At 37.3% G+C, this 24,246-nt stretch overlaps 1 protein-coding gene across 4 annotated transcripts; it reads right to left on the minus strand.

The window, feature by feature from the left end:
- Window positions 1–2,441: 2,441 nt before the first annotated feature.
- On the minus strand, window positions 2,442–24,136 carry mia3 (MIA SH3 domain ER export factor 3). Of its 4 annotated transcripts, none has more exons than XM_030128089.1 (28): window positions 23,942–24,136; window positions 22,843–22,976; window positions 22,659–22,745; window positions 20,460–22,557; window positions 17,889–18,224; window positions 17,269–17,399; window positions 12,352–12,483; window positions 12,025–12,046; window positions 11,848–11,936; window positions 11,675–11,752; window positions 11,312–11,422; window positions 11,155–11,226; window positions 10,965–11,069; window positions 10,721–10,843; window positions 10,541–10,625; window positions 10,331–10,383; window positions 10,137–10,227; window positions 9,856–9,994; window positions 9,557–9,719; window positions 9,430–9,465; window positions 9,271–9,338; window positions 9,033–9,118; window positions 7,683–7,796; window positions 7,174–7,236; window positions 6,399–6,445; window positions 5,750–5,818; window positions 4,324–4,738; window positions 2,442–3,207 (listed from the first exon to the last, which is right to left on the minus strand). In XM_030128089.1, the coding sequence occupies exons 1-28, from the start codon at window positions 24,102–24,104 to the stop codon at window positions 2,948–2,950; spliced, it is 5,370 nt and encodes a 1,789-aa protein (XP_029983949.1). In that variant the 5' UTR covers window positions 24,105–24,136; the 3' UTR covers window positions 2,442–2,947. The 4 variants fall into 4 exon arrangements, with proteins under 4 accessions (XP_029983949.1, XP_029983948.1, XP_029983950.1 ...); XM_030128088.1 differs by having other exon boundaries at window positions 2,442–3,210; window positions 4,327–4,738; window positions 23,942–24,135; XM_030128090.1 differs by lacking the exon at window positions 5,750–5,818 and having other exon boundaries at window positions 2,442–3,210; window positions 4,327–4,738; window positions 23,942–24,133.
- Window positions 24,137–24,246: the final 110 nt, after the last annotated feature.

Consider the following 24,246-nt stretch of genomic DNA (forward strand, 5'->3'; position numbering starts at 1 on the left):
AAGTTTTAAATAAACACAAAAAATCTTTAATTAACCAAAAAAAGTTTGAATTAAGCAAAAAATCTTTAAACAAAAAAAGTTTGAATTAAGCAAATAAATCTTTAATTAAGCAAAAAAGTTTGAATTAAGCAAAAAATCTTTAAACAAAAAAGGTTTGAATTAAGCAAAAAAAAAATCTTTAATTAAGCAAAAAAGTTTGAATTAAACAAAAAAATCTTTAACAATTAAGCAAAAAAAAAAGTTTGAAATAAGCAAAAAAAGTTTGAATTAAGCAAAAAAATCTTTAATTAAGCAAAAAAGTTTGAATTAAGCAAAAAATCTTTAAACAAAAAAAAGTTTGAATTAAGCAAATAAATCTTTAATTAAGCAAAAAAGTTTGAATTAAGCAAAAAAATCTTTAAACAAAAAAGGTTTGAATTAAGCAAAAAAAAATCTTTAATTAAGCAAAAAAGTTTGAATTAAACAAAAAAATCTTTAACAATTAAGCAAAAAAAAAAGTTTGAAATAAGCAAAAAAAGTTTGAATTAAGCAAAAAAATCTTTAAGTAGAAAAAAGTTTGAATTAAGCAAAAAAAAAGTTTAAACAAAACAAGTTTGAATTAAGCAAAAAAATTTGAATCAAACAAAAAAGTTTGAATTAAGAAAACAATCTTTAAGCAAAAAAAGTTTGAATTAAGCAAAAAAAAAATTGAATCAAACAAAAAAAAGTTTGAATTAAGCAAAAAAATCTTTAAACAAGAAAAGTTTGAATTAAGCAACAAAAAAAAAACAAAAAACTGCGAATGGATCAAGTAAAAATTATCTTGGTAAGATTTCTTGAAATAAGAGTTTCCAGATCTATTGTCTAAAAATCTGTTCTTATATCTCACTGAAAAGTTACTCTTTAGGTGATTACGTCTTAATTAAGTGTGATGAGATATTTTGATTAGAAATGAGAAAAATATAGTTGGTTAAGACTGATTTTTTCCACTGCAGGTCTGTTTGAGTCTGACGCTACAAGTTTGAATCACCTTTGTTTTGGTCAGTTTCTCCATTGTTCTTCGCTGAACATCTCCAGCTCCATCAGATTGGACGTGTGCTTCACTGTACGGATGGTGTTGTAGCGGTGCATGGTTTACTCCAGACAGAACACTTGGCATTCACGATAAAGAATTCAATCTTAGTTTCATCGAAGCAGGGAATTTAGTTTGGCATAGTCTGGTTCTGTGCCTCGATACGATCCTGTCTCAGATCTACAGGCAGTTCCTTGGACTTCATGACTTGGTTTGTGCTCTGACGTACACTGTCAACTATCAGAGGTGTGTGTTTTTCCACATCATGTCCAATCAGCTGTATTTTCCACAGGTGACTCTAATTAAGTTGTGGGAACATCTGAAGCTTGATGAGTGGAAACAGGACGCACCTGAGCTCAAACTGGAGCATCACTGCAAAAAGCTGTGAAGACTTATGTACATGTTATATTTTTATTTATTTTTACAAAATTTGCAAAAGCTTCAAGCAAACTTTTTCCACTTTGCCATTATAAGGTATTGTACAAGTAAAAAATTAAGTATATTTTTGGAATAAGGCACAAGAAAATGTAAAAAAAAAAAAAAAAAAAAAGTGTGGCACTGTGAATATTTTGCAGATGAAATGTAAACAAGCAAAAATTAACAAATTAGCTGTGAAGAAACAGGTTAACAGCATCTTAATAGAGTTAAAAGAAGAAAAAAAAAGGTAATTTTCCAAGTCTAAAGGGGGCACTATTTATCTGTGGTGCAAAAGTTTTTTTATTTTTTTTATTTTTTTAATCATTGTTCAGTGAGTTTCAATATAACACATTATTCATACTTATTAAATTGAATGTTTATTTAGGGGATATAATGATATGTTAAAAGGTATTAGATGAAAAAATAGCTACATCTGGCTATTAATGTTCCTATTAAACTAAATTCCAAATGAAAAATTATCTATTTAACAAAAAAAAAAAAAAAAAAAAGTTTTTTTTTTTAGACTTCAAATAATACAATAAAAGCTAATTCAACAAAATACTAATATTTTGAAGTAAGAAATGTTGGGCAGAATCATTTTTTTGTCATAAACTGGCACAAAAACAAGCTGTTTTTTTATGCTTGTGTACATCCTACTTTTTCTGGATCATATTTGGGTTGTTTTTGTTGGTTTCAGGTTGGGAAAGTTGGAGTTATATAATTATTTCTGTAGATATATATTCATTTGTTTACTGGATTGTATCATGGGCTGCTCATTAATAATTAACAATCCTTGACACTAACGACACAGTTCTGGGTGAATATGTTTACTAGCAGACCTAAAATGGATGCGTCTCTCTTTAAAAGCACAGATGTATGCCTTATTTTTTTCAAGGAACGGCCAAATGCAGGTTGAAAAGTATATAAGCAGGTGTCAAATACAAACACTGTCACCGGTTAAGAAAAACACCCACAGCTTTTACAATCTTTATTATTAAAACTTCTACCAACATAGTAAAATAAGTTATACATCTGGCCATCAAATTACACATTTGCTTTACAGTCCATTCTTAAGCAACAGCTTTGGGAAATTATGGTATTCCTGAAATGCTAGAAGCCAAACCTCCCTCCTTTTCTCCTTTTTAAAATAATTTCCACAGGAAATGACATTAAAAAACTGCCCCTTAAAAATCATTGCTATATATATATTTTTTTTTAAAAGATCAAAAATGAAAATCATATGTGTATAGTGAATTGTTATTGCACGATAAGCTGTTTAGAAAAGTGGCAATCCTTCTGACTCTTGACAATATTGATTTCAGACACGTTATGCTTAAAATTAAGGACCATGTTTTTCTTTTAATAAACATTGAAGGTTTTATTTTAGAACTGAAAACTGAAAATAATCCTGACCTATATTTGGACTGTGGGTGCAGGGTAAAGGGGTGTTCAAGTCCTCTGCCAGAAGCGGTGGCATGTTTAAGGCTTTATCATCGATGGCCTGGCCGAGTCCTGAGGGGCCTCCTGCTTCAGGGGCAGGTCGGGGCCGGGGCCGGGGCCGCTGTGGGCTCCTGCTGAGTTCTGGAGGGAGTCGGGGGGAACCTGACCATAAGCGTCCCTGTGTGCAGAAGGGGGCGGGACACCCGGAGGCAGGTCCATTGGTGGCATCATGTGGTCTCGCGGCCCGGGGTAGCGCATGTCTGGAGGGAGGGGTGGACGTGGTCCCATGGGTCCACGAACCCCTGGGCAAGACACGAAAAATAAAAAACAGTACAGATTAGACGCAACAGAAAAGCACTGGCAGGGAGAAAACATTTCTACAGATACGAATTAAAGGTTGTTTTGCAAAAATCGGATGCCTTTTTCTCTAAATACTCTCAATTACAGGGTTTCTGTGCCTGAATTTGTTGGTACTTTCATAAAATTCCATCAATGTTAGGCTTTTATATGTGTTTTGGGGAAAAATTATATTAATCACCACAAAAATGGAACCTATAATTTGTAAGTGACGCAAACTGTGCAGCTCAGTGTGAATTTATCGCAGCCCAATCAGCTCCTATGTCACAATGTAGTGTGAATACAAACATCAGAAAATAGAGTAAATAATAACTTCAAAGTGTCTTTATTAACGCTCCTTTCATCTAACATCAGGATGTGTGAATACAATGAGAACTCGTTCGAGAAAAGTGGATTCAGACCCTGGTTGAAAACTGTTGGATGTTAAACATTTAGGCTGCAACAAATAAGAAAATGTTCAAGCTAAGAATTCTGGGTATAAAGGCATTAGTCACTAGGATGTCAGAAAAACAAAGTGATTGTAAATATCCACCAGATGACTGTTATCACTCAGTATTGGTCTGTATCAATATCTGAACCATCATCATTGTCCGACTTGTGCTTCCATTCATTTGCTCAAATGCTTTTGTCAGGATGGGTGAGAAACAGTCTTCAGTGAACTCAGAAATAACTGTATTTCTTGATTGTTTGGATTATTCACATTTTTTTGTGAAAGTATAGTTTGTAAATGTAAACATATACATCGTGTAATTTTACTTTTTCACATTAAAAAACAAGAGTTGTCATCATTTATAGGTTATTACGCTATTATTTTACTTATCTGATCCACTTGAGATCTCATTGGGCTGTATGTGGCCCCTGAACTAAAATGACACCCTTGACTGTTAATATCTTCAGGATAATTTTTGTGACTCGTGGGCCGGATTGGACTCTTTGGTGGGTGGGTTTTGGCCCATGGGTCACATGTTTGACCCAGTTTTTAATAAAAATGAAGTAAATTTCTGTAAATGGCTGATATTTGCCACCAGAATCCTTAACAAACTATCAGTCTTTAAACGTACCATGTGGCGGAGGCATTGAATTGAAGTGATGAGGAGGGGGACGGAAGTGTGGCGGTGGAGGACCTCGGGGATCCATGGGACCAGGGCCCGGCCTAGGGTGGAATGCATGTCCGTTAGAGGGTCGAGGTCCAAACTCGCCCATGGGTCCAGGGGGGGGCATGCCCGGGTGTCCGTTGGCTGGTAGTGGAGGCCCGTGAAGGGGAGGAGGCATGTTTGGGGGAGGAAGTCCATGGGGCCCGGGTGGGAGGTGATAGGGCCCGGGTCGTGGAGGCCTGTAAGGTCCCGGCGGTGGTAGGCGGATGTGGGGTCCGGGAGGCAGGAGTGGGTCATGGGGTCCGGGGCCGGGTGGAGGTCCTGGGACCGCAGGGCCAGGGGAGTCCCTGATTGGTGAAGCGAGGAAGGATCCAGGTCCCTAAAAAAAGACAATGAATATGAGAAACAATGAGAAATCATAAGTTTGACGTCAACATCAGCTGGTTTATGTGTGAGCGAACGTGGACACATTCAGATTTCATCATGCAGTGAAAACATCCACAAACCACATAATTTAGTCCTGCATTTAACCGGGGGTTTAATCACAACCAGTCACCACATACCATGATTCTTTAAATGACACACAACACTTCCACACATGCTTGAGTTTTACCATACATACTTCACATCTTTGAAAGCCCAGCATGTTTTCTATAAACAGTCCAAGGCAGTTCAGTCAGGTTACCATATTTCCTCAAATAAAATCCAGTAGTTAGTAAAAAAACAGGGGTGAGGTTGAGAAAATGTCAGCTGCCAAATACAGGCTGGGGATGCACGTCTTGTTATAAGTTACATACAAACCAGTAAGTTACGCTATAATCATGGCATCCGATGATATTGCGACATTTTCAACACTTTTCTAATTCCAGCCAGTGCAGGTGTGTTAATAGTCAAACCAAAACGTCACACAATTCAAGTGTTATATGAAAAATTTCCATGTCAAGGAGTTTTCCACAACACTTTCGCTGCCAAGAAAATTCATGTCAACTGAAATGTTAGAAGTCTTTTAATTTGAAACAGATCCAGGAAGTGTTTGGTTTATGTTCTCAGGTCACTTTTACACACAAAACGGGAGTGGATCATGAGTCTTTGTACTAAAATATGACCCCTTTTACTCACCCAACAGAACTACAGGTACAAGCCTCTTCCAATAAAGCCCCGTTAAATAATGCCACCAGTGACTAGATGAGGAAATATGGTAAGTTTAGATCCGGTCAAAATAATCTGTCTTTGTGCTGTGAGAACAGGTGAAACCACACACTCATCCCAGGAGTTAAGTAAACCCAGTGAAGCACGATGCCTTCAATCTCAAAAGCCCAAATCCAGCTTTGGTGAGGTGGGGATTGCGTACACCTTTCACACCTATCACCTTGTCGGCCTCCATACTCACTGGCTCTGGGCTGTCTGTAGAGGCCTCAGCCTGAGCCTCAGCTTTAATCTGTGGATCTACTGCTTGTGTCTGTTTCAGAGCAAGGATATTCACAGTGGGAATGAAGGCAGAAACCACAGGCCGACAGATGAAAGAAGAGGATTAAGCTGAAAAATATTCATTACACTGGAAAAAAATCTAAATCTTACCACGTGTATTTGTCTCATTTCTAGTCAAAATATCTCATCACACTTAAAATAAGACATAATCACCTAAAGAGTAACTTTTCATTGAGATATAAGAACTTATTTTTAGACAATAGATCTTGAAAACTTCAAGAAATCTTATCAAGATAATTTTCAATTGTTCCATTGGCAGATTTTTTTGCTTGAATTAAGCAAAAAAAAAAAAAAAAAAATCTTGAATGAAGTAAAAAATCTGCCAACAACAAGCGAACAAGTGAAAATTATCTTGGTAGGATTTGAAAGATTTTCAAGATCTATTTTCTAAAAATAAGTTCCTATATCTCACTGAAAAGTTACTCTTTAGGTGATTATGTCTAAATTTAAGCGTGAGGAGATATTTTGACTAGAAATGAGAAAAATACACTTGGTAAGATTTGGGTTTTTACAGCGTAAAAATTGGTTATAGATTAGAAAAAAAGACTCACAGATGCATCCAAGTTGGCGGGTGATGAACTGCGGGGGCCCAGCATGTCTGAAAGAGGACAAAGAATTGCAAAGGGTTAAATGTTGTTCTGATCAATTTACTATACAGTAGTGGAAAAAGTTTTCGGACACCCTCAAATACTATCATGAAATATTTGCAGAAAAATCTTGTGTTTCAAAAGGTTGAAAATTTTTTGTTTAATGTGAAAAAAAACAAAAAACAAAAACTAAATTCTCTACAGTTCAATGTATCATTCCCTGGATGTGTTTCAAGGGACATTATCTTGTTGAAACATCCAGTTTTGACCTTGATGGAAGAGTGAATGTGCAAAAGGGAGTGTGTGGGATTGGAGAATAAAACAATACAACACAATATTGGACAGATACTGAATGGGTCTTAATGCAACATACTACAAATACATGGGATGTCCAAACACTTTTCTCTACTACTGTATGTTGTTCTTTTCTTATTACAGAGATATATCTTGCTTTTTACTGCTGTACATGAAGTGTATATTTCCTTGGTGTGGGACAGATAAAGGATTATTTTATCCAGTCCTGAGGTGAATATTTTAAAATGGAGAAACTGAAGCATTCTCACGGTTCATGTGGTTGAAAGTGTATCACAGAAGCCGACTGTAGTGGCCTGGGTTCCATAATGGCCCGTGTCATTTACTATTAGTCATCCTCCTCCTGCTTTTCACATCTTTCCTTAATGTATCTAGAATAAAGTCTGAAAATATGTTTCACACCATCAGGATGTAACATCAAACATACCCATCCCAGAGATGTGTTTGTTTTCAGCATAACGTCCATGTGGATCTGAGGGAGGTCGTGGACCTGAGGGGAAAATAAGATGAGACGGCATGAAAAAGAGGGCAAGATGTTGTAAATGAAGGGGTAACGACAGTGTCTGATGAACTTTAAAAACAGTGAAAAAGCATCAAAGCGAGGAAACAAAGTACGCCTCCATAAGAAAATCCATTTTAGATCACTCTGAAAATACAAAGCATGAAACATCCTTGAACATCAGCACGAGAAATCACCCACAAAAATAACCTCAGAAAGATTTAAGTGAAAGGAACAAAATGGAGGAAGGAAAGAGTCAGGGATGGATATCAAAAGATGCAGGTGGAGACACACACTAGAGAGAAAAAAAGGAAGAACTCAGGAGGTGATGAAGCTGAAAAGTAAACAGGGATTGAAGAGGAGGAAGATTTAAGGACAGGAGGTTGGAGCAGGTGGATGATGTCCAACAGACGGTGAAGTAATCCACTGGAACTCACCATAGGGGTCAATTCTTCGGCCCACTGGGGCAGAGGGGGGGCGCCTGGGTCCCTCTATCATTAACGGAGGAGACGGGGCCCCTCCGCTCACAGGAGACGGCCCATAAGAGTCACCTGTTATAATCAAACCATGCATTTTAACTGAAGCCAAACACAAACGGCCAACTAAACATCATGTTGTACAAACAGGGGGTCCTTATTCTAAAGCTACTCACTGCAAAAATCAAAATCTTACCAAGTGTATTTTTCTCATTTCTATTCAAAATATCTCGTCACACTTAAAATAAGACATAATCATCTAAAGAGTAACTTTTCAGTGAGATATAAGAACTTATTTTTAGATGATAGATCTTGAAAATGTTATTTCAAGAAATCTTAAGATAATTTTCGCTTGTTCCATTGACAGATTTTTTTGCTTGAATTAAGTAAAAAAAAAATAAATAAATAATGCAAAAAAAATCTGCCAATGGGACAAAATTATCTTGGTAAGATTTCTTGAAATAAGATTTTCAAGAGCTATTGTCTAAAAATAAGTTCTTTTATCTCACTGAAAAGTTACTCTTTAGGTGATTGTCTTATTTTAAGTGTGATGAGATATTTTGACTAGAAATGAGAAAAATCCACTTGTCCAGTGCTCTCTGGACGTGCACGACCACAGCAAATAAAAATTGTTAAGTTGGTAGCACATACACTGAGGTTTTACCACAGAGGCCTGGGTTCAGTTAAACCTAAGCCAATGTCTGCTCTGTCTCTAAAGACTCAAAATACCCAAAAACTGTTTCAAAAAAGATGAGAACTATCAAATGACACCTACAGACTGAAATCTCAGCAATCAAAGCAAATGCACCTGTAAAGTTGGATACTAACAATGTACACTGACGATAACACCTCCTTCTACAACATTAGAGTAAAACATCTGTGTAGTGCTATTTCTGTGGATGGAAATAAAATCCACAGAATAAGAAAAGAAGGAGAATCTGGACATAGTTGTGGTTTGGGAAAAGGCCACCTTGAGATGTCAATATGGTGAACTGAATTTTAGTAGAATATATTCTAGCAGAAGTAAATGCATGTCATGTTGATCAGTGTGACATTTCATGCTGCATTCCTATTGGTTGATAAATATATGTAGGCTGTAGCAGTCACTCTGTGAGATGCGAATCCTTTGGTCACAGGGAATATCTGTGAACTATCTCACAGTGTGACGGGACAACCATTTTGAAGCCATAATCAAATATTTTGCCACATTTCTCTTGCTCGTCATCTTCTGCATTGCACAGCCCAAAATTTAACTACATACAGTGATCTATAGCGGTGGGTGAACAGCAAGAAGGTGTGAGGTCTACTGACCCTGGCGTGGACCTGCAGGTTGTCCAGAATTTGGTCTGAAAAGAGGAGCACGGCGCTCATTGAGCTGAGAGGTGAGAACAGCCAGTCTGTGAAGAGGGGGAAAAAAGTGTTTGTGATTAGATCCTATGACTGCAACTAATGGAATTAATTCTTTTAGGAATGAATTGAGTATTTAATTCAACAATTATTTCATCAGGAATTACAGAAAAAATGTGAACTTAATTCTGGCATCCCTTACTTTTCACGGAGCTTTGAAGATTCAAGCTTCTCCTGATTTAGAGCTCGCTCTGCATTACGTGCGTTCACCTGCACACAGAATAAATGCATTCAACATCAGAATGGTTTCACTTTTTTTAATCTTAATTTGGGTCAAATACTTATTTAGAGTGCAACATACCCAGTTCGTGTGAGTCTTGTTTTCTTGTTCTTTTATCTTGAAGAAAAAAAAAAAAAAATCAGTCAGGATAAGGCTTCAGGAACTGTTACTTGTACTTATTTAGAAATAAACATTAACTGAACTCTACCTGCTCTTTGTAGACTTCCTCAGTCTTCTTCATCTGCTCCTCCATTTCATTAATGCGCTGTCTTAAGACTTTAACCTGCTCCTCTGCTTCGACAGCTTTTCCTCCCACCTCGGATAGCAGATTCTCTTTGCTGCGTCGCTCCAGCTCCTCCTTCGTTAATCTCCTGTGAAATCAAACAGAAAAAATACTTCTTCAATCAACAGTAACACAAGGCACCTACACATCTTTTTAGATCTAAAGACTTTTATTCAAGAGAACTTTTGAGAGGATTTTTGTCACAGTAGTCACACTTCACTTACTGCTGCAGTGCATTTTCCTTCTGCTGGTACATTTCCACCATGATTTCATTTTTCTGCTGAAGAATCTTATACTGGTTTTCTACGTGGCTTTTCTCGCCCTTGAGAGATGCAATAGCATGTTCCAGCTCCTGGTGTTGTTCTGATGAAAAATACGAGGGTATATTTATAATAAAAAAGGCAAGGAGGAGTCACATTCAAGGGGTGTAAATTAATCTGATACAGATTATTCTAAACAGTGATTTCTATACATATTTTTTAAACAGAACCATTACCAAACTAACCTTCCAGTGCTTTCCGTTGTTTTTCTTCATTGAGAAGTTTGCTCATGAAGCGATCACGCTCCTCTTCAACTACTGTGAGAGTGGTCTGAGCCTGGGAATAAAATACAAAAACAATACATTTATACACATGAGGTATGTTATTTAAGATTTGGCTTCAAGGTATATAAGCAATACATGTTAAGCTGACATCTTACCCGGGATAAATCCATCATCTGTTTTATCCTGTTCTTTATGGCTGTCTTCTTATCTGTCAGACACAAAAAAAAACCCAAAACTTTTTTTTAACAACAACAAGAAATAGACACAAATAACTACATAATATAAATACATTACTGCTTTGCATCAATACTTTAATTGAACATTACTGTGACAAATATCTATCAGTAGGAATACACTGAACTTACCAGGAGCTACTTCACCATTGGCTAAAAGTTTGTCTCCTTTTTGTACATCACAAGCATCGAGGTCTGACAGAAGTTCAGACAGAACCTGCCAAGAGGACATATAAAGGGGGAGTGAGTCAATTATTTGATGCAAGGCTTTTTCTAAACACTAACTGTGACAGAATGAAAAGAAAAACTGACCTCCACATTGTGATCTTTAAGCACCACCGAGTCTTCCAGCTCTTTCAGAGACTTTTGATAGACTTTAATCTGCTCGCTTAGTTCCTTGTGTTTGTCTTCCCAGCCTTTAATTGTACTCTTAAGCTGTAAGAATTGGTAGAGAAGTGATTCAGGAAAACTAAAGTTATCCAGCCTCCATTTTCTTTTGGAGGAATATGGCACAAGCATTTGAAACATGACATGAAACATCAACACATTGTCCTACCTTTTTATTCTCATCTTTGAGCGCTGTATGCTCTTTTTCCAGACATTTGTGCTGAGCATTTCGGGCATCTTCCCGAATCTTTGCCTCATCGAGGAGAACAGTAGTCTATAACAAACACAAGATGGTTACAAGGGGCTCAAAACCCCAAGACATCTTATCATGCAATGTGAGGATTGCATAAGACCTGTACCTTTGCAAGCGCTTCCTGAGTCTTTTTCCTGCTGAGCTGTAGTTTCTCATTTGCTTTCTCCAATTTTCCAATCTATTAAAAACACATAAGGCATTATGAATCTGATAACACATTTGATGTGATACTAGGAATGGAAAATAAATTAGAAAATAATTACCCGGGTTTCATTTTGTTGTGAGTTGGCCCTCTCTTCTTCAAGTAATTCGGCATATTTATTCTTTTCTTGAGTCATCTGTTCATTTAGTGTTTCTGCCTCTGTTACCTTATTCTGCAAAAAAGTAAAGAGATATATTTTATAAATAATCATTATCAATTGAAAAGCATTTTACTCACAATCTGAACAACAAACAAAGCATTAGGTCATTTAGGTTAGATAGTGCCCACTACATTTTCGATGCACAGTCTAATGGGAAGGCTTTTACACATTCTGAAAATCGAAACATAATAAAATATAAAACAGAATTTTAAAAATATTTAAAACTCTTGAGAAAAAACAAATCCAAAGATCTTCAGCGCTTACCTCCAGGTCTTGCATCCGTTTCATTGTACAACTGACCGTTTCCTGAGACTGTTTTTGATTTTCTTTTAAGTGTTCAGTCTTGTCATAAAAGAAACATTATTGACAAGGTGTCAGATTCAGACACAAAAAAAGTTGCTTGTACATTTTAAAAATATACTTGTCTTGTAACTTACCTGTTTCTGGAGTTCAGATATTTTGACAAGAGCATCATTCTTTTCTTTTTTGAGGGCCTGCATTTGTTCTGTGAGTTTTTTATCATCCACTATTTTTCACAAAAGAAAACAAACAGTTAGTTCTATGCGTCTGCATAATGTACATGTAAAGTAAAAAACACACATGTAAAAACTTACCAAGGTATTCTCGTTTCTTTACCTAAAAGGAGAGTAAAGAAGTCGTATCAACAAATATAGTCAATTGTCACAACACAACCATCACTTACAACAGTTATGTAAACTTTTGATCATTTTAGGACTAATCTATAAATACTGTACTGTGTTGCTTACAAATCAGAAAAAAAAATTGTAAAGCTCAAAATATTATCATCTAAATACTATCAAATTTAACTTAATATGTACAAAATATTCTTATTTTTACAAGAACATTAATCTTATTTTCAGGCAATGGGGGGAAAAGACAACAAATATTAAGAGGGAGAGCAATAATATCTCAACACTTACTGCCAACACAGTCCTCCAGAAGAAAAGGGTAAAGGTCATGACTCCGACCAAAGCAGTAACAACCACTGCTTGCCAGGGACAGCCGAACAAGTTTTCCCCTGGCTTCCACTCTTCTGGCAGAAGTGAAATAATCTGGAAACCAACACAGTGTTCATTAAACACAAAGGATTGTTGAAGTAATTCATAAAAACAGTTTTGGTTGAAAATATTGTTGTTCCTTTTCTTACAAGGACTAAAATGTATTAACAAATCATACCATAGCAGGGAAGACAAAGTAAATACTGTAAACCATAAACGTTTAATACAAGAAAGCTACAGCTGACCAATCTTCAAAGCAAACTGTAACCTGTGGCCTATATCTGTGATGATTAACCACAATCTGATACAAGAATAGCCCTCAGTGAAAGTCAATGTATGCCTACTATACAACAGAAGACTTCAACAAAACATGGAAGAGTTTGAAGCTTTAGTTTTGTGTGTTTAAGTGTGATCTCTATATAACAGTAAGAACAATCATCACATTTAAAAATATGATGCGTAAAGATGCATTATTTGTGGTATAATCCTTTGACTCTTTGCTCAACTGTAGTAACATTTGCAGAACTGTATTTCAACAGTGGAAATTTCTCAGCAACGTTGAAATGACAGTGCACAATCCGCATTACACATGATCAAGAATCTGGAATGAAACAAAAAGTAAATAATTTGTCCTGTAAGGAAATAAAACAACAAACTAACATGTGCATACACGTGCTACTTACAACATAGGAGGACTAGTGTATTGTTAAAAGCAGTCAATACTTGTGGCTGCAGTGGGGCCAAGTAAAGTGTAAGTATGAAAAATAAGACTGTGTTATTGTTGAACTTTATTATTTTGAATATGAATGCCAAAAAAGAAGAAAAATAAACAAAACATTTAAACATAAGACATATTATACATATTCGAAAAGCTTAACAGTTTTCATTAGGACTAAGCCAAGAAAGGGCTCTGTATGTCCCTGCAGAGAAACCTTTGAACTAATCATGGGACAGCTCAGCTCAAATGGAAAAAAAAAAACAAAAAAAACAGGGATCCGCATTGAAAATGAAACAATAAGCCACATTGCCTGGAGGAAGGATTACAGCCAGTCTCATAGTGACTATCCACATGAGGCACTGGATAAAGGAAGGACTGCTGCCATACTGCAATTAAAACCAGAAAACAACTGACAAAAGGCACCTTCTGTTCTGTCATCACTTCATTTAACCAAGATCCCTCGACACTAAAAGGGCAAGTTAGATCAAGGAAGTTCTGGGTTGATTACTGCTACTGAGCATCAGTCATATGCTTAATAACACGTCAGCATGTCATGGTCGCATAATAAATATACCGACCCCATGTATCAAGGCAGGAGTAAAACTGACTACACCGTTTACTTACATGCTGCAGTTCCTTCAGAAAAATCACGTACACATGCTCCGGTTCCATCACGGATTGGGATATTGTGTCACTGTCCATGCCAGTCTTTGAAACCGGAACGGAACAAGCTAGCTTAGGCCGGGTATGTTAGCTAGTTTGACAGATGTAAGCTATCCTCAGAGTTGACTGTACTGTTATGCTAACTGTTTACTGCTAACGATTATGAGCCTTAGCGGTAAACGGTAATACGTTGTTGCAGACGATGGGATGGCCACGATAGGGTATTAATAAATTAATCTTACGGAATCCACCGGCTAACGATAACTAAACATATAACCTGTCAACAATAGCAGCCGGTTGAGTAATGATACCGCTACGTTAGCAAAGCTGGAACTACCACCACGGATTAGCGGTAAGACTTTAGCAGAAAAAACAAAAAAACAAACGGATGAATTAATATGGCCGAGGAGATGGTGTTTTACGGCCGTGTCTTCTGGTGATTCAAAGTATTCCCATGTCACCGTATGGCCGCCGGTTGTGATAGTAAGCCAGCTCAGCAACGGCTGTCTTGAACTTCAACCTACACCGCGACAGTCAACAAGATAGAGGAGGGCCGTGGTGCATTCAGGGAACATCCGTACTCTGGAGCACCCTTTATCCACTCTGACACTGATGACGGTAGTACAGGGTGACACAAAAAAACGGGAACTTTTTAATAATCCAATAAAACCAAGAGTGATGGAAGAAAAATATCTTATTCATAGTAATTGAAACCTTAAAACATGCCATTTAAGAAACAATGATAGAATTTTCATTTTTTAAAAATTACTTCCTGTAGATGGCGTCCTCCTGTACGAATGCATTCTTGAAATCTGCTGTTGAGATTCCTCATTGACCGCTGCAACATCTCAGCTGGGATACTGTGAATTTCATCCTGAATTCTCTTTTTTAACTCATCCAGAGTTCTTGGTCGAGTCGTGTACACTTTACTCTTGAGGTAGCCCCACAAGAAAAAATCACAAACGGACAAATCTGGTGATCTAGGGGGCCAGGGATCGTTACCGAATCTTGAGATCACATGGTTACCGAACAGTTCTCGCACAGCCGCCAATGGTTACTATGGTCACCCTGTACAAGTGCAGGGTGACCCAAAAAAATGGGAATTTTTGAAGTGCGTATTGGCAGACATGAGCAAGTGGCAGCACTGCGAGACAGTGACCTTGAGCAAGTAAACACACCCCCATTTTAGTAACCATTGGCGGCTGTGCGAGAATTGTTCGGTAACCGTGTGATCTCAAGATTCGGTAACGATCCCTGGCCCCCTAGATCGCCAGATTTGTCCGTTTGTGGTTTTTTCTTGTGGGGCTATCTCAAGAGTAAAGTGTACACGACTCGACCAAGAACTCTGGATGAGTTAAAACAGAGAATTCAGGATGAAATTCACAGTATCCCAGCTGAGATGTTGCAGCGGTCAATGAGGAATCTCAACAGCAGATTTCAAGAATGCATTCGTACAGGAGAACGCCATCTACAGGAAGTCATTTTCAAAAAATGAAAATTCCATCATTGTTTCTTAAATGGCATGGTTTAAGGTTTCAATTACTATGAATAAAATATTTTTCTTCCATCACTCTTGGTTTTATTGGATTGTTAAAAAGTTCCCGTTTTTTTGTGTCACTCTGTATTTAGATCAGTGGTGTCAAACTCATTTTATTAAAGAGCACATAAAGCCCAATTTGATCTCAAGTGGGCCGGACGACTAATATAATTACATAATCACCTAAAAACAATGTCAACTCCAAACTTTTCTTTTGTGTTACAGAGAATATTTTTAATGTTATGGGTGATTTTCTATATTTACTGATTGTTTTCTGGCTACATCACAGGTGTCAAACATGCGGCCCGGGGGCTAAAACCGGCCCGCCAAAGGGTCCAATGCGGCCCATGGGATGAATTTGTGAAATGCAAAATTTACACTTAAGTTATTAATGATCAATGATGTTAAAATTATTTTAGGTCAATTCAATCCAAAGTGGGTCAGACCTGTAAAATACTATCATAATAACCTATAACTATAGAAAGCACAAATTTCTCTCTTTGTTTTAGTGTAAAAAAGGTAAAATTACACAAATATTTACATTTACAGACTAACCTTTTACAAAAAAAATGTGAACAACCTGAAATGTGTTAAGAGAAGTATGTGAAATTTTACCAACATTTTGCCTTTTACTAAATGTTTTGTGTATTTGTGAACCCACTGTGATCTGTAAGCTGTGATGTACATGTGCAAATGATAAACTACGGCGTAATATTCTTAAAACTGCACTTATTTTTCTTAAGAATTTCCAGGTTGTTCATATTTGTTTGTGTTGTGTTGGAGTACAGTTTGTAATGTAAACATTTTCATTATGGAATTTAACATTTTTCACTCAAAAATATGAGAAAAAACTTTGGAGTTGATATTTATAAGTTCTTACCCTATTACTTATATTATTTTACTGGTCTGGCCCACTTTATATCATATTAGTCTGTAAGTGGCCCCTGAACTAAAATGAGTTTGACACCCTGGGCTACATGAACTGAAAACAAAGCTTCATTCATTCATTCATTTTCTGAACCCGCTTTATCCTCACTAGGGTCACTTGGAGCTTATCCTAGCTACTTAGGAGCAAAGGTGGGGTACACCCTGGACATGTCGCCAGTTCATCGCAGGGCAAAGCTTAATTCGAAAGTGCTATTTATTTTCTAAAACTATGTGCCATATCTGACTGAAGAGAGCCATCATAATTCATATATTGCAACAAGCAAACAAGTAGCATTTTGAGTTTTTGTTGAGTAAGAAGGCTCTTGAATTATTTCAATACATTGTCCAGTCTTGAAAAGAAAAGGATTTTTCTCAATGTAAAAAGAGACACTTAATCCTTTAGATCAGGGGTGTCAAACTCAGATCCTTGAGGGCCGGTATCCTGCATGTTTTAGATGTTTCCCTCTTCCAGCACACCTGACAGTCGTTATCAGGCTTCTGCAGAGCTGGATGATAGGCTGATCATTTGAATCAGGTGTGTTGGAAGAGGGACACATCTAAAACATGCAGGATATCGGCCCTCGAGGATCTGAGTTTGACACCCCTGCTTTAGATTATCACAAATATTCAAAATCAAAAGTGTTGGGGATGCATGATTTTCGCTGGACTGGAATAATATTTTTTAAAAAAATCAAATAAAATAGTCTCTTCTAGATACATAGGAATAGGTACAAAAGTGCAGTGGAGGGATTTCTGAAGGTTGCGATTGATGTTTCGTGTAATAAATTCTGTCACTTCTACTTATAAGAAAAACAATTACTTATAAAGCACTACAGAATGATAAAGAATTATTTATCTTTATTATATATTGTATCATAATGTCTTCTCACAACCTGGATTAATTTCATGTATTTAAATATTTCATTAAAATATCAAATGCATAATATAGGCAATAAGAAACTGGAAAATCTTACATACACATTCTCAGACTCACCTCAACCGTCCACTGTGCAGTTTTACTCTTCATTATTGAAAGTATACAGCCCATGTAAACGAAGACAGTTGAGAGTAATCCCACTTCTTCTTTGTGAAATTCAGAAGATGGTTCCATGGAATCCAAAGATTCTGAAGGAAAAATAAAAAAAAAGGACCAAGTGAAAATGAAAACCCTCCCTTTTCATTCATCTTTTTGTAGATTAGAAATAGTAAATAACAGTGTGAATATGAAAATAGTCTCCCAACACCACATGACACCTCTATTATCTAACATCAGTAAGAACTGATCAGCTGGCAGTGACCCTGAAAATTAATGAGCCATTGTTTTCTGTGTTGTCTAACTCTAATATGCCTGAAATAGAGTTTTAATTCTCCCCTTATGCCACTGGGAAACAAGGGTTTTTGAATAAAAATGTCACAAAGATAAGATAAAGGCCTGGCGAACCAACATCATTATGTAAATCAACACAATCCTGTTGAAGTCTGGGAATACGGACTCTTGTTTGTGGGTGAAAACATCATTTGGAAACATTAATTAACTACAAAATGATTACATACATCCCATATATGTTGAAATGGGAAATGGTGTATGGATAATGTAGATTTTGCATCACTCACCTGAGGCCGAGTGCTCCATCTTGACACCGAGGCCCATGTCTAATGGATTTTCCAGGGTAGATTGTGGGACCTTTTGCATTTCATCTGATGGACTGAAGCTCTGCTGATTGTCTTTGTTTTTATTAAAATGTCCACTGTCCTCCTCCACACTGACGTCCGGTCCAGTATGGACTTCATCCAAAACAATGCTCTCCTTTTCAGTCTCAGCTGGCTTCTCCTCCAGATGTGTCACTGTGAGGTTGTCGTTACTTTCAGTTTCTGTCTGGTTGTCGATCTCTTCTTGTGCAGTAATGTGGGGCACATCTTCTTTGGCTTTAAATTCGCCTTCACCTGCAACTATCACAGTGAAAAACAAGACCAATAAATTGATAATCAATAACATTTTGGACTAGCTCTGGTTTGCAGTTCAAATGACACTTGAATTTATAATATCTGTCTGGCATAGTCCACTATGTTACAAGTGTGTAGGAGCCTAAATGCAATTCAGTGATTAAAATTTCACATTTAATTTCATAAGCAAATAATTATTTGCCAGCAAAAATAATAATAATTTACATACTTCACCTTTTAATGTGCCTTAAGGAAATACATTTTATATATATTACATCATTCATTTTTACATTTGTGGATGGGTTTATAATTTTTCATGTATGAAATTTAGTTTAATTTGTGTATTGTTGAATGACTTGGTATTTGTTTCTTGGTAACTGTTTATTTATTGTTTAGTTTCTTCCACACATATCATATAAGACAGTAATGTAGGTGGTCACGGAACTGGAAATATGAGAGTGAAGTTGCAATGTTTTTTTAACATTTCATTGTCTATTGTTTGGTTATTTACCAAATTAATGTCATTATTATGATTATTTTGTACACTTTATTAATTTTTTGATTATTAATCACAGTGGAGAAGATGGAATTTGGTGGAAAGACTGAAAACTAATAGAGTTATTGATCATTGAAACTAATAGATGTGAGTAAAAAAATATTGGTTTGACTGTGTAAAACTATATGAATTTGTTTGCAAATACTACTGAGGATTTATAAGATGTTCAGGACATTAGTGAAGCTTAAAACTACCCAAACTAATGATTAAATTTAGCTCAGACAGCCAAACTTCAAGAGCTATATTTGCAAAGGGGGAGTTGGGTGCAACTGTCCTTCATATAAATGTGTAACGGCCATTACTAAAATGCATCATATGTAATTCAGTTCAGGCTGCAGGTGTGATGGCATCAGCAGCACTCTGAAAATGTGAAGGGATCGAATGGCTTAAGCAACACTTGAAACTTGGCACCCTGCAAATGGTCAGGGACTCCAGGGACGGCCTATGTAGAACAGTCTTAACACAAGTGTGTGTTCACTGCACTTAAGAGCCCACTTCTTTTATTGTTACTATGCCAAACAACTAACTAGGTCATGCATTAATGTGCATTTTTTTTCTGGAGCAACTGGTAAATGTGAGAACCTGTAATAAGGTGCAATGACTAAAGTTTCAACATGAATCCTGTCTTCATTGGAGTAAGAAGTGGCACGGTTATTATTATGCATTGGCTTCTTTTGGCAGTGTTAGTGGGTAAGTGGAAACAGTCACTTTCTGATGCCAGGTGTGACTTGGAACTCCCTTCAACAGGATGGAGACACAATCTGAATATGTCTGGAAACAAGATACTGGACTAAACAAGGCCTGAAAGAACAACTGAGTACTGCAGCTCTGCTGTGCCATGGTATCAGATTCTGCACTTCACAATATCAATAGATCATAACCCGATGCATTATTCAGTATCTCTCCCTGCAAAGAATATTTTAGGGGTTAATTTTAATACAACTTTGTAATCAGGGTTTTTACCAGTATTATAACACAAGAGCACAGTACTTAAGCATTATTTTATCTGCAGGAGGGAAAAACTATCTTGAGAGTTTTCTACCACACTTTGCAGTCATTTATGCACACTTTAAAACCCTTCACTATGGTTTAACCAGTGTTGTTTTGTAATTACAGGGTCTGACCTACCATTGTAAGACTTAAGTGCAGCCAGCACCTGCATGTTTTTGCACAGCACCTAAGCTGAACAAACAAAAAAACATCTAACTTGACAGTATGTATTTTCTAAAAATAAGCAGTCTTGTTTATTATTTATTAAATTAGAATTATGCACTGACATTATTCAGTGTTTCTTTGAAGAATCATGCAAAGATGCATAGTTTTTATTCATTTAATACAATAAAAGCCATCACAAAAAACAGGCAAATTTGATAATTCTTCATTATGAAATACATTGTGAAGGATTACTTTAGGATTTTGTTATAACTTCATTTATACTTCCATTGCTACATTTGTTTCACTTTTCTTCTTGCTTGTGTGAAAATCTACAACCTGTGTGATTTTTATAAAAGCTGTTATGAGTATGTCTATATTTTATGTAAAAATGCAGAATTTTTCATCGAATAAGCTCAAATCCCATGAATGCACAACTGGCCAGCTGCAATGTCAGCACCTAACCCCCTCAGAAACAAAAGGAAAAGCCAGGCAGTATTAAATAAAATGCAGTAGAATAAAATCAATCTTACCTAAGTGGACATCTGACATCTTGTCTCCTGCCAACGGTGCAGTGTCACTGGCTGTTGAATACTTCTGTCGTAGGCTGAATGCTAGCTCCTGGATGTCATCCAGTATTTCAGTTTCCTCATCCAGAATACTCTTATCCATATTTTCCTCGATGGGTTTTGAGTCTCGACTGTCCAGCATCTTCTCAATCTCATCCAAGATGGCGTTTTCGGAGGTTTCTAGGATGACCTCCAGTGCAGTTTCAATGTCTTGCGTGCTGCCTGTGTGAGACTGACGGGTGGCCTGCAGCTCTGTGTCCAGATCAGAGAACATGGCCTCCACCTTGAACAGATTCGTGAGGCCCAGATACTTTTGAAAGCGTGCCATGTTCTCCTCCTGGAAGTGGTCTCTCAGCAGGGTCAGCCTCATTATGCTGTCGCTGTATTCTGGCTCTGGGGTCGACACAGGAGGGGGACTTATTTCTGGTTTGTCAGAGTCTGTGTAGGATGTGTCTGATTGTGAGAAAGAAAGTGCATTTTCATCTTCGAGCAGTTCTTCATTTTGCTCCTCCGTCTCTTCTTCTACGTCTTTATGTTCATCATCCTGCTCTGAGGGGTCCTCACTTAGCTCTGGCTCCTTGTCTGATAATTCAGGTTGATGATCACTGTCTAAATCTGGAACTAAATGATCATGGTTTTGTTCAAGGTTGTCATCCATAATTTTTTCATCATCATTTTTGACATCTGAATCATGCATCTCCTGAGTAGTCAGGTCTTCATCTGGTTCTGGTTCCTGATCAGATAATGTTCTGTTTTCTTCTGATGCATCATCTAAATCTTCTTTATGCTCTGCTGTAATGCTCTTATCTTCTATACTGACATGTTCATCAGTGATATTTGTCTCTTTGAAGATCACCACCTCCTCTTTGTCTTCACTGGGTTCTTGTGTTGTTTTAATGTCTGGCTCTTGAGCCTGAGAATCACTTTCAGTGTTTTCTTGTGGTACATGATCCGCCTCTGTTTGGTTTATCTGCTCATCAGTAGGTTTTACCATTTCCACTGGTGGTTCCTCATGTTCGATCGCCTCTCCTTCAGTCTCATTATCAGGGTCAAACAACAGTTTCTCAGAATCACTCACTGTCTGTTTATCATCTTCTGGTTCAGAATTTGAACTTGGAACATCTATAGGAGCCGGTTCTTTGCTCTCTGGCACTGGTGGTGGTCTCTCATCAATTGGTTTTTTATCTGCTCTTGTTTCCTCAAAGGTTTTAGTGGTTTTAAAAACATCTACTTCCTCATCTTCATCCTCATCATCGTCCTCATCTGAACTGATATCATGTGGTGTTGTCTCTCCACCTGTGACAACTGAAAACACTGCATCTCCAAGTGACATCCACACACTTTTATCCTCTGGTTCATTGGGTTTTGCTGTGTCAGATAATGGAGTGTTGTCCTCTGAGAAAGATATCAGTGGTGTCTCTTTTCGTTCTTCACTTTGATCTTTATGAGTTTCCGATTCTTCGATTTTTTCCTCTTCATAAGGTGTAACATTTCTAGTGGTTTCATCGTCAGTTGTGACTGCATCGAAAGTTGTCCCAAGGGTAGTTTTTAACTCAGGGATTTGCACTCCCTCGGATACAGAGACTGATTCATTTTGTGAATCCGAACCTTGATCATCTTTGGGCAGAGATTCCTCAAGTTCTGCAGATGTTTCTTTGGTTTCATTGTCCTTTGCCACAACATGTTGCAGAACAGAGTCTTGCATTGATGTTTGCTCATTCTCTGTGTCTTCAGCAACTTTTTCAGCTTCTGCATCAGATTGTGACACTTCTGTAGAGGGTGATTCAACTGCTATGTCAGGTTCAGGCAAAGAGGCACTTTCATCATCTGGGACCTTATACAGATCCTCAGTGATATCTGAAGGCTCGGTGTGTGCTTCACTCTCAGTTACTTCCTCTGATGAGGGCTTTGTTTCTTTTTCTGCATTCTCTGTCTGTGGGATTTGCTCAGCTGTATCTTTACTTGAGTCATCACTGTCCTCATTTGAAGAACCTAACAGTGAATCTATGTCATAATTATTAAATTTATCAAATCCGGTGTCAAAACAGACAAAATCTGTTTCCTGAAAAGAAACAGACAAGCAAACAGTCAGATACCATGCATACCTTGACATGGCTTGAGTGTGGTTAATGAAATTAAATGAATCATGACTAATTTTCATACCTCTGCTGGAATTTCAAGTTCTTTGTCGGTATACAGGTGGTTAACTGCCAGATAGTCTTTTGGGAAATAGCCAAAATGACTGCCAACCTATTGACAAACACACATTAAATATGAAATTATAAACACAGCATCGCAAAAAGGAATGTGAATCAGCATAATTACATCTTAAGTACAATATACTTACACTTCCAGCCCACATGTCAGACCTTTTGCCTGACAATTTGTAGTATACATAGATTGTTTCTGATTTTTTGAAGGACAAAAACCGACAATCTGGTCCTTGAAAGTCTTGCACTGCTTTTCCTCGGCATAAAAGCACTGCAAAAATAAAAGTGAAGTGTTACTATTGCTTCAAAGAGATAGGCTACTTTTCATATAATGCAGATTCCAACAGTTTTGTGAGATTTAACTTAAGTTTGTGTTTCGGTTGTTAATTCTTGCTGCAGTGTAACTGTAAAGTAGAAAACAGCGAGACAGTTCTTTGCCTTTTCTCACAAACAGTATTACTGCAGTGTCTTGGTTCAATTTTAAATGTGTGTATCTCATATTTATGATATTATGACTAAAACTTGCTGCCCTTGATAGTAGTATACCACATTAATATCATATCTGTGACCAGCTTTTTGGTTGTTCACTATGAAAATGTTAGTAATAGCTACACTAACATCCACTTAGGCTTGACTTTTGTTTGCCCAAATCTAACAATGACAATTTCAAGTCAACCTGAGTTTATGTTCATCTTCTGAATGTCATTCTACAGACTTTAAGTGCTAAGCTAAATAAGTTAAGTAAGCTAGTAGGGCAATATGCAATAACTGAGGTTCGTATGAGCCAAAAAACATTAGCTCCAAGGTAGGAAATAACCAGAAGAGAGAATCTAACACCATTTAAACAAAACAGCTACCTAGCAGGACTTGTTAGCTGTTGTTAAGTAAGGTAGCACATTAGCATAGTGTTGGACCAAGCCGGCCGGTGGCTAATTAGCTGCTAACATTAGCTAACAATATCCACGGAGCAGGGCAGGCCGGAGCTGCCAGGCAACCGGCCAACACACACTGCGTCCGGGGGAATAACCACCGCAAACAAACAGCTAATATTAACACCAGCTTTGCCAGTCATTCAGAGAACCCCACACAGACAAAGAGCATCACTACAAGGGCAAAAGGTTATCCGGTAGGCAAATATCGACTGGCAACAGGTCAGGAGATAAGGCGTAGTTTATGGCTAGCTACATCAGGATGGGGGAAGATGCATCCCGAGAAGTCACTGCCGTTCAAACTTACTGCTACACTCCTCATCGGCGCATCTCTTAAAGTCGGAGAACCTCTTTTCCAAGGCTGCGGTTGATATAAAATTAAATAAAAGTAATAAAAATCCGTTTCGGTATATCTGTTTTGCTGCCATGCTGGCAGTTTTGTTGACTGGTGGGTTCCGCTGCTGGAGCATGAGCACTGGGCAGAAGGAGCCGACACGTCAGCACATCAGATCCGCCTGGGTGTAGCACGGACACACACATATAGGCTTTCAGGATACGCTTTGGATCAGACTGTTTCAGGTTTCTGCAGGAAAAAAAAAACAGCCTCAAGTA

Source organism: Sphaeramia orbicularis, chromosome 24, assembly GCF_902148855.1.
Source record: "Sphaeramia orbicularis chromosome 24, fSphaOr1.1, whole genome shotgun sequence".
NCBI classification, from domain to species: domain Eukaryota; kingdom Metazoa; phylum Chordata; class Actinopteri; order Kurtiformes; family Apogonidae; genus Sphaeramia; species Sphaeramia orbicularis.

Excerpts from the sequence above, each read along its gene's own strand:
- mia3 (XM_030128089.1), bottom strand. The coding sequence starts at position 24,104 with ATGCTCCAGCAGCGGAACCCACCAGTCAACAAAACTGCCAGCATGGCA. Across the intron at positions 11,753-11,847 it reads TATCTGAACTCCAGAAACAG|ACTGAACACTTAAAAGAAAA; the intron begins GTAAGTTACAAG and ends TTTTATGACAAG. Across the intron at positions 6,446-7,173 it reads CAAACACATCTCTGGGATGG|ACATGCTGGGCCCCCGCAGT; the intron begins GTATGTTTGATG and ends GTCCTCTTTCAG.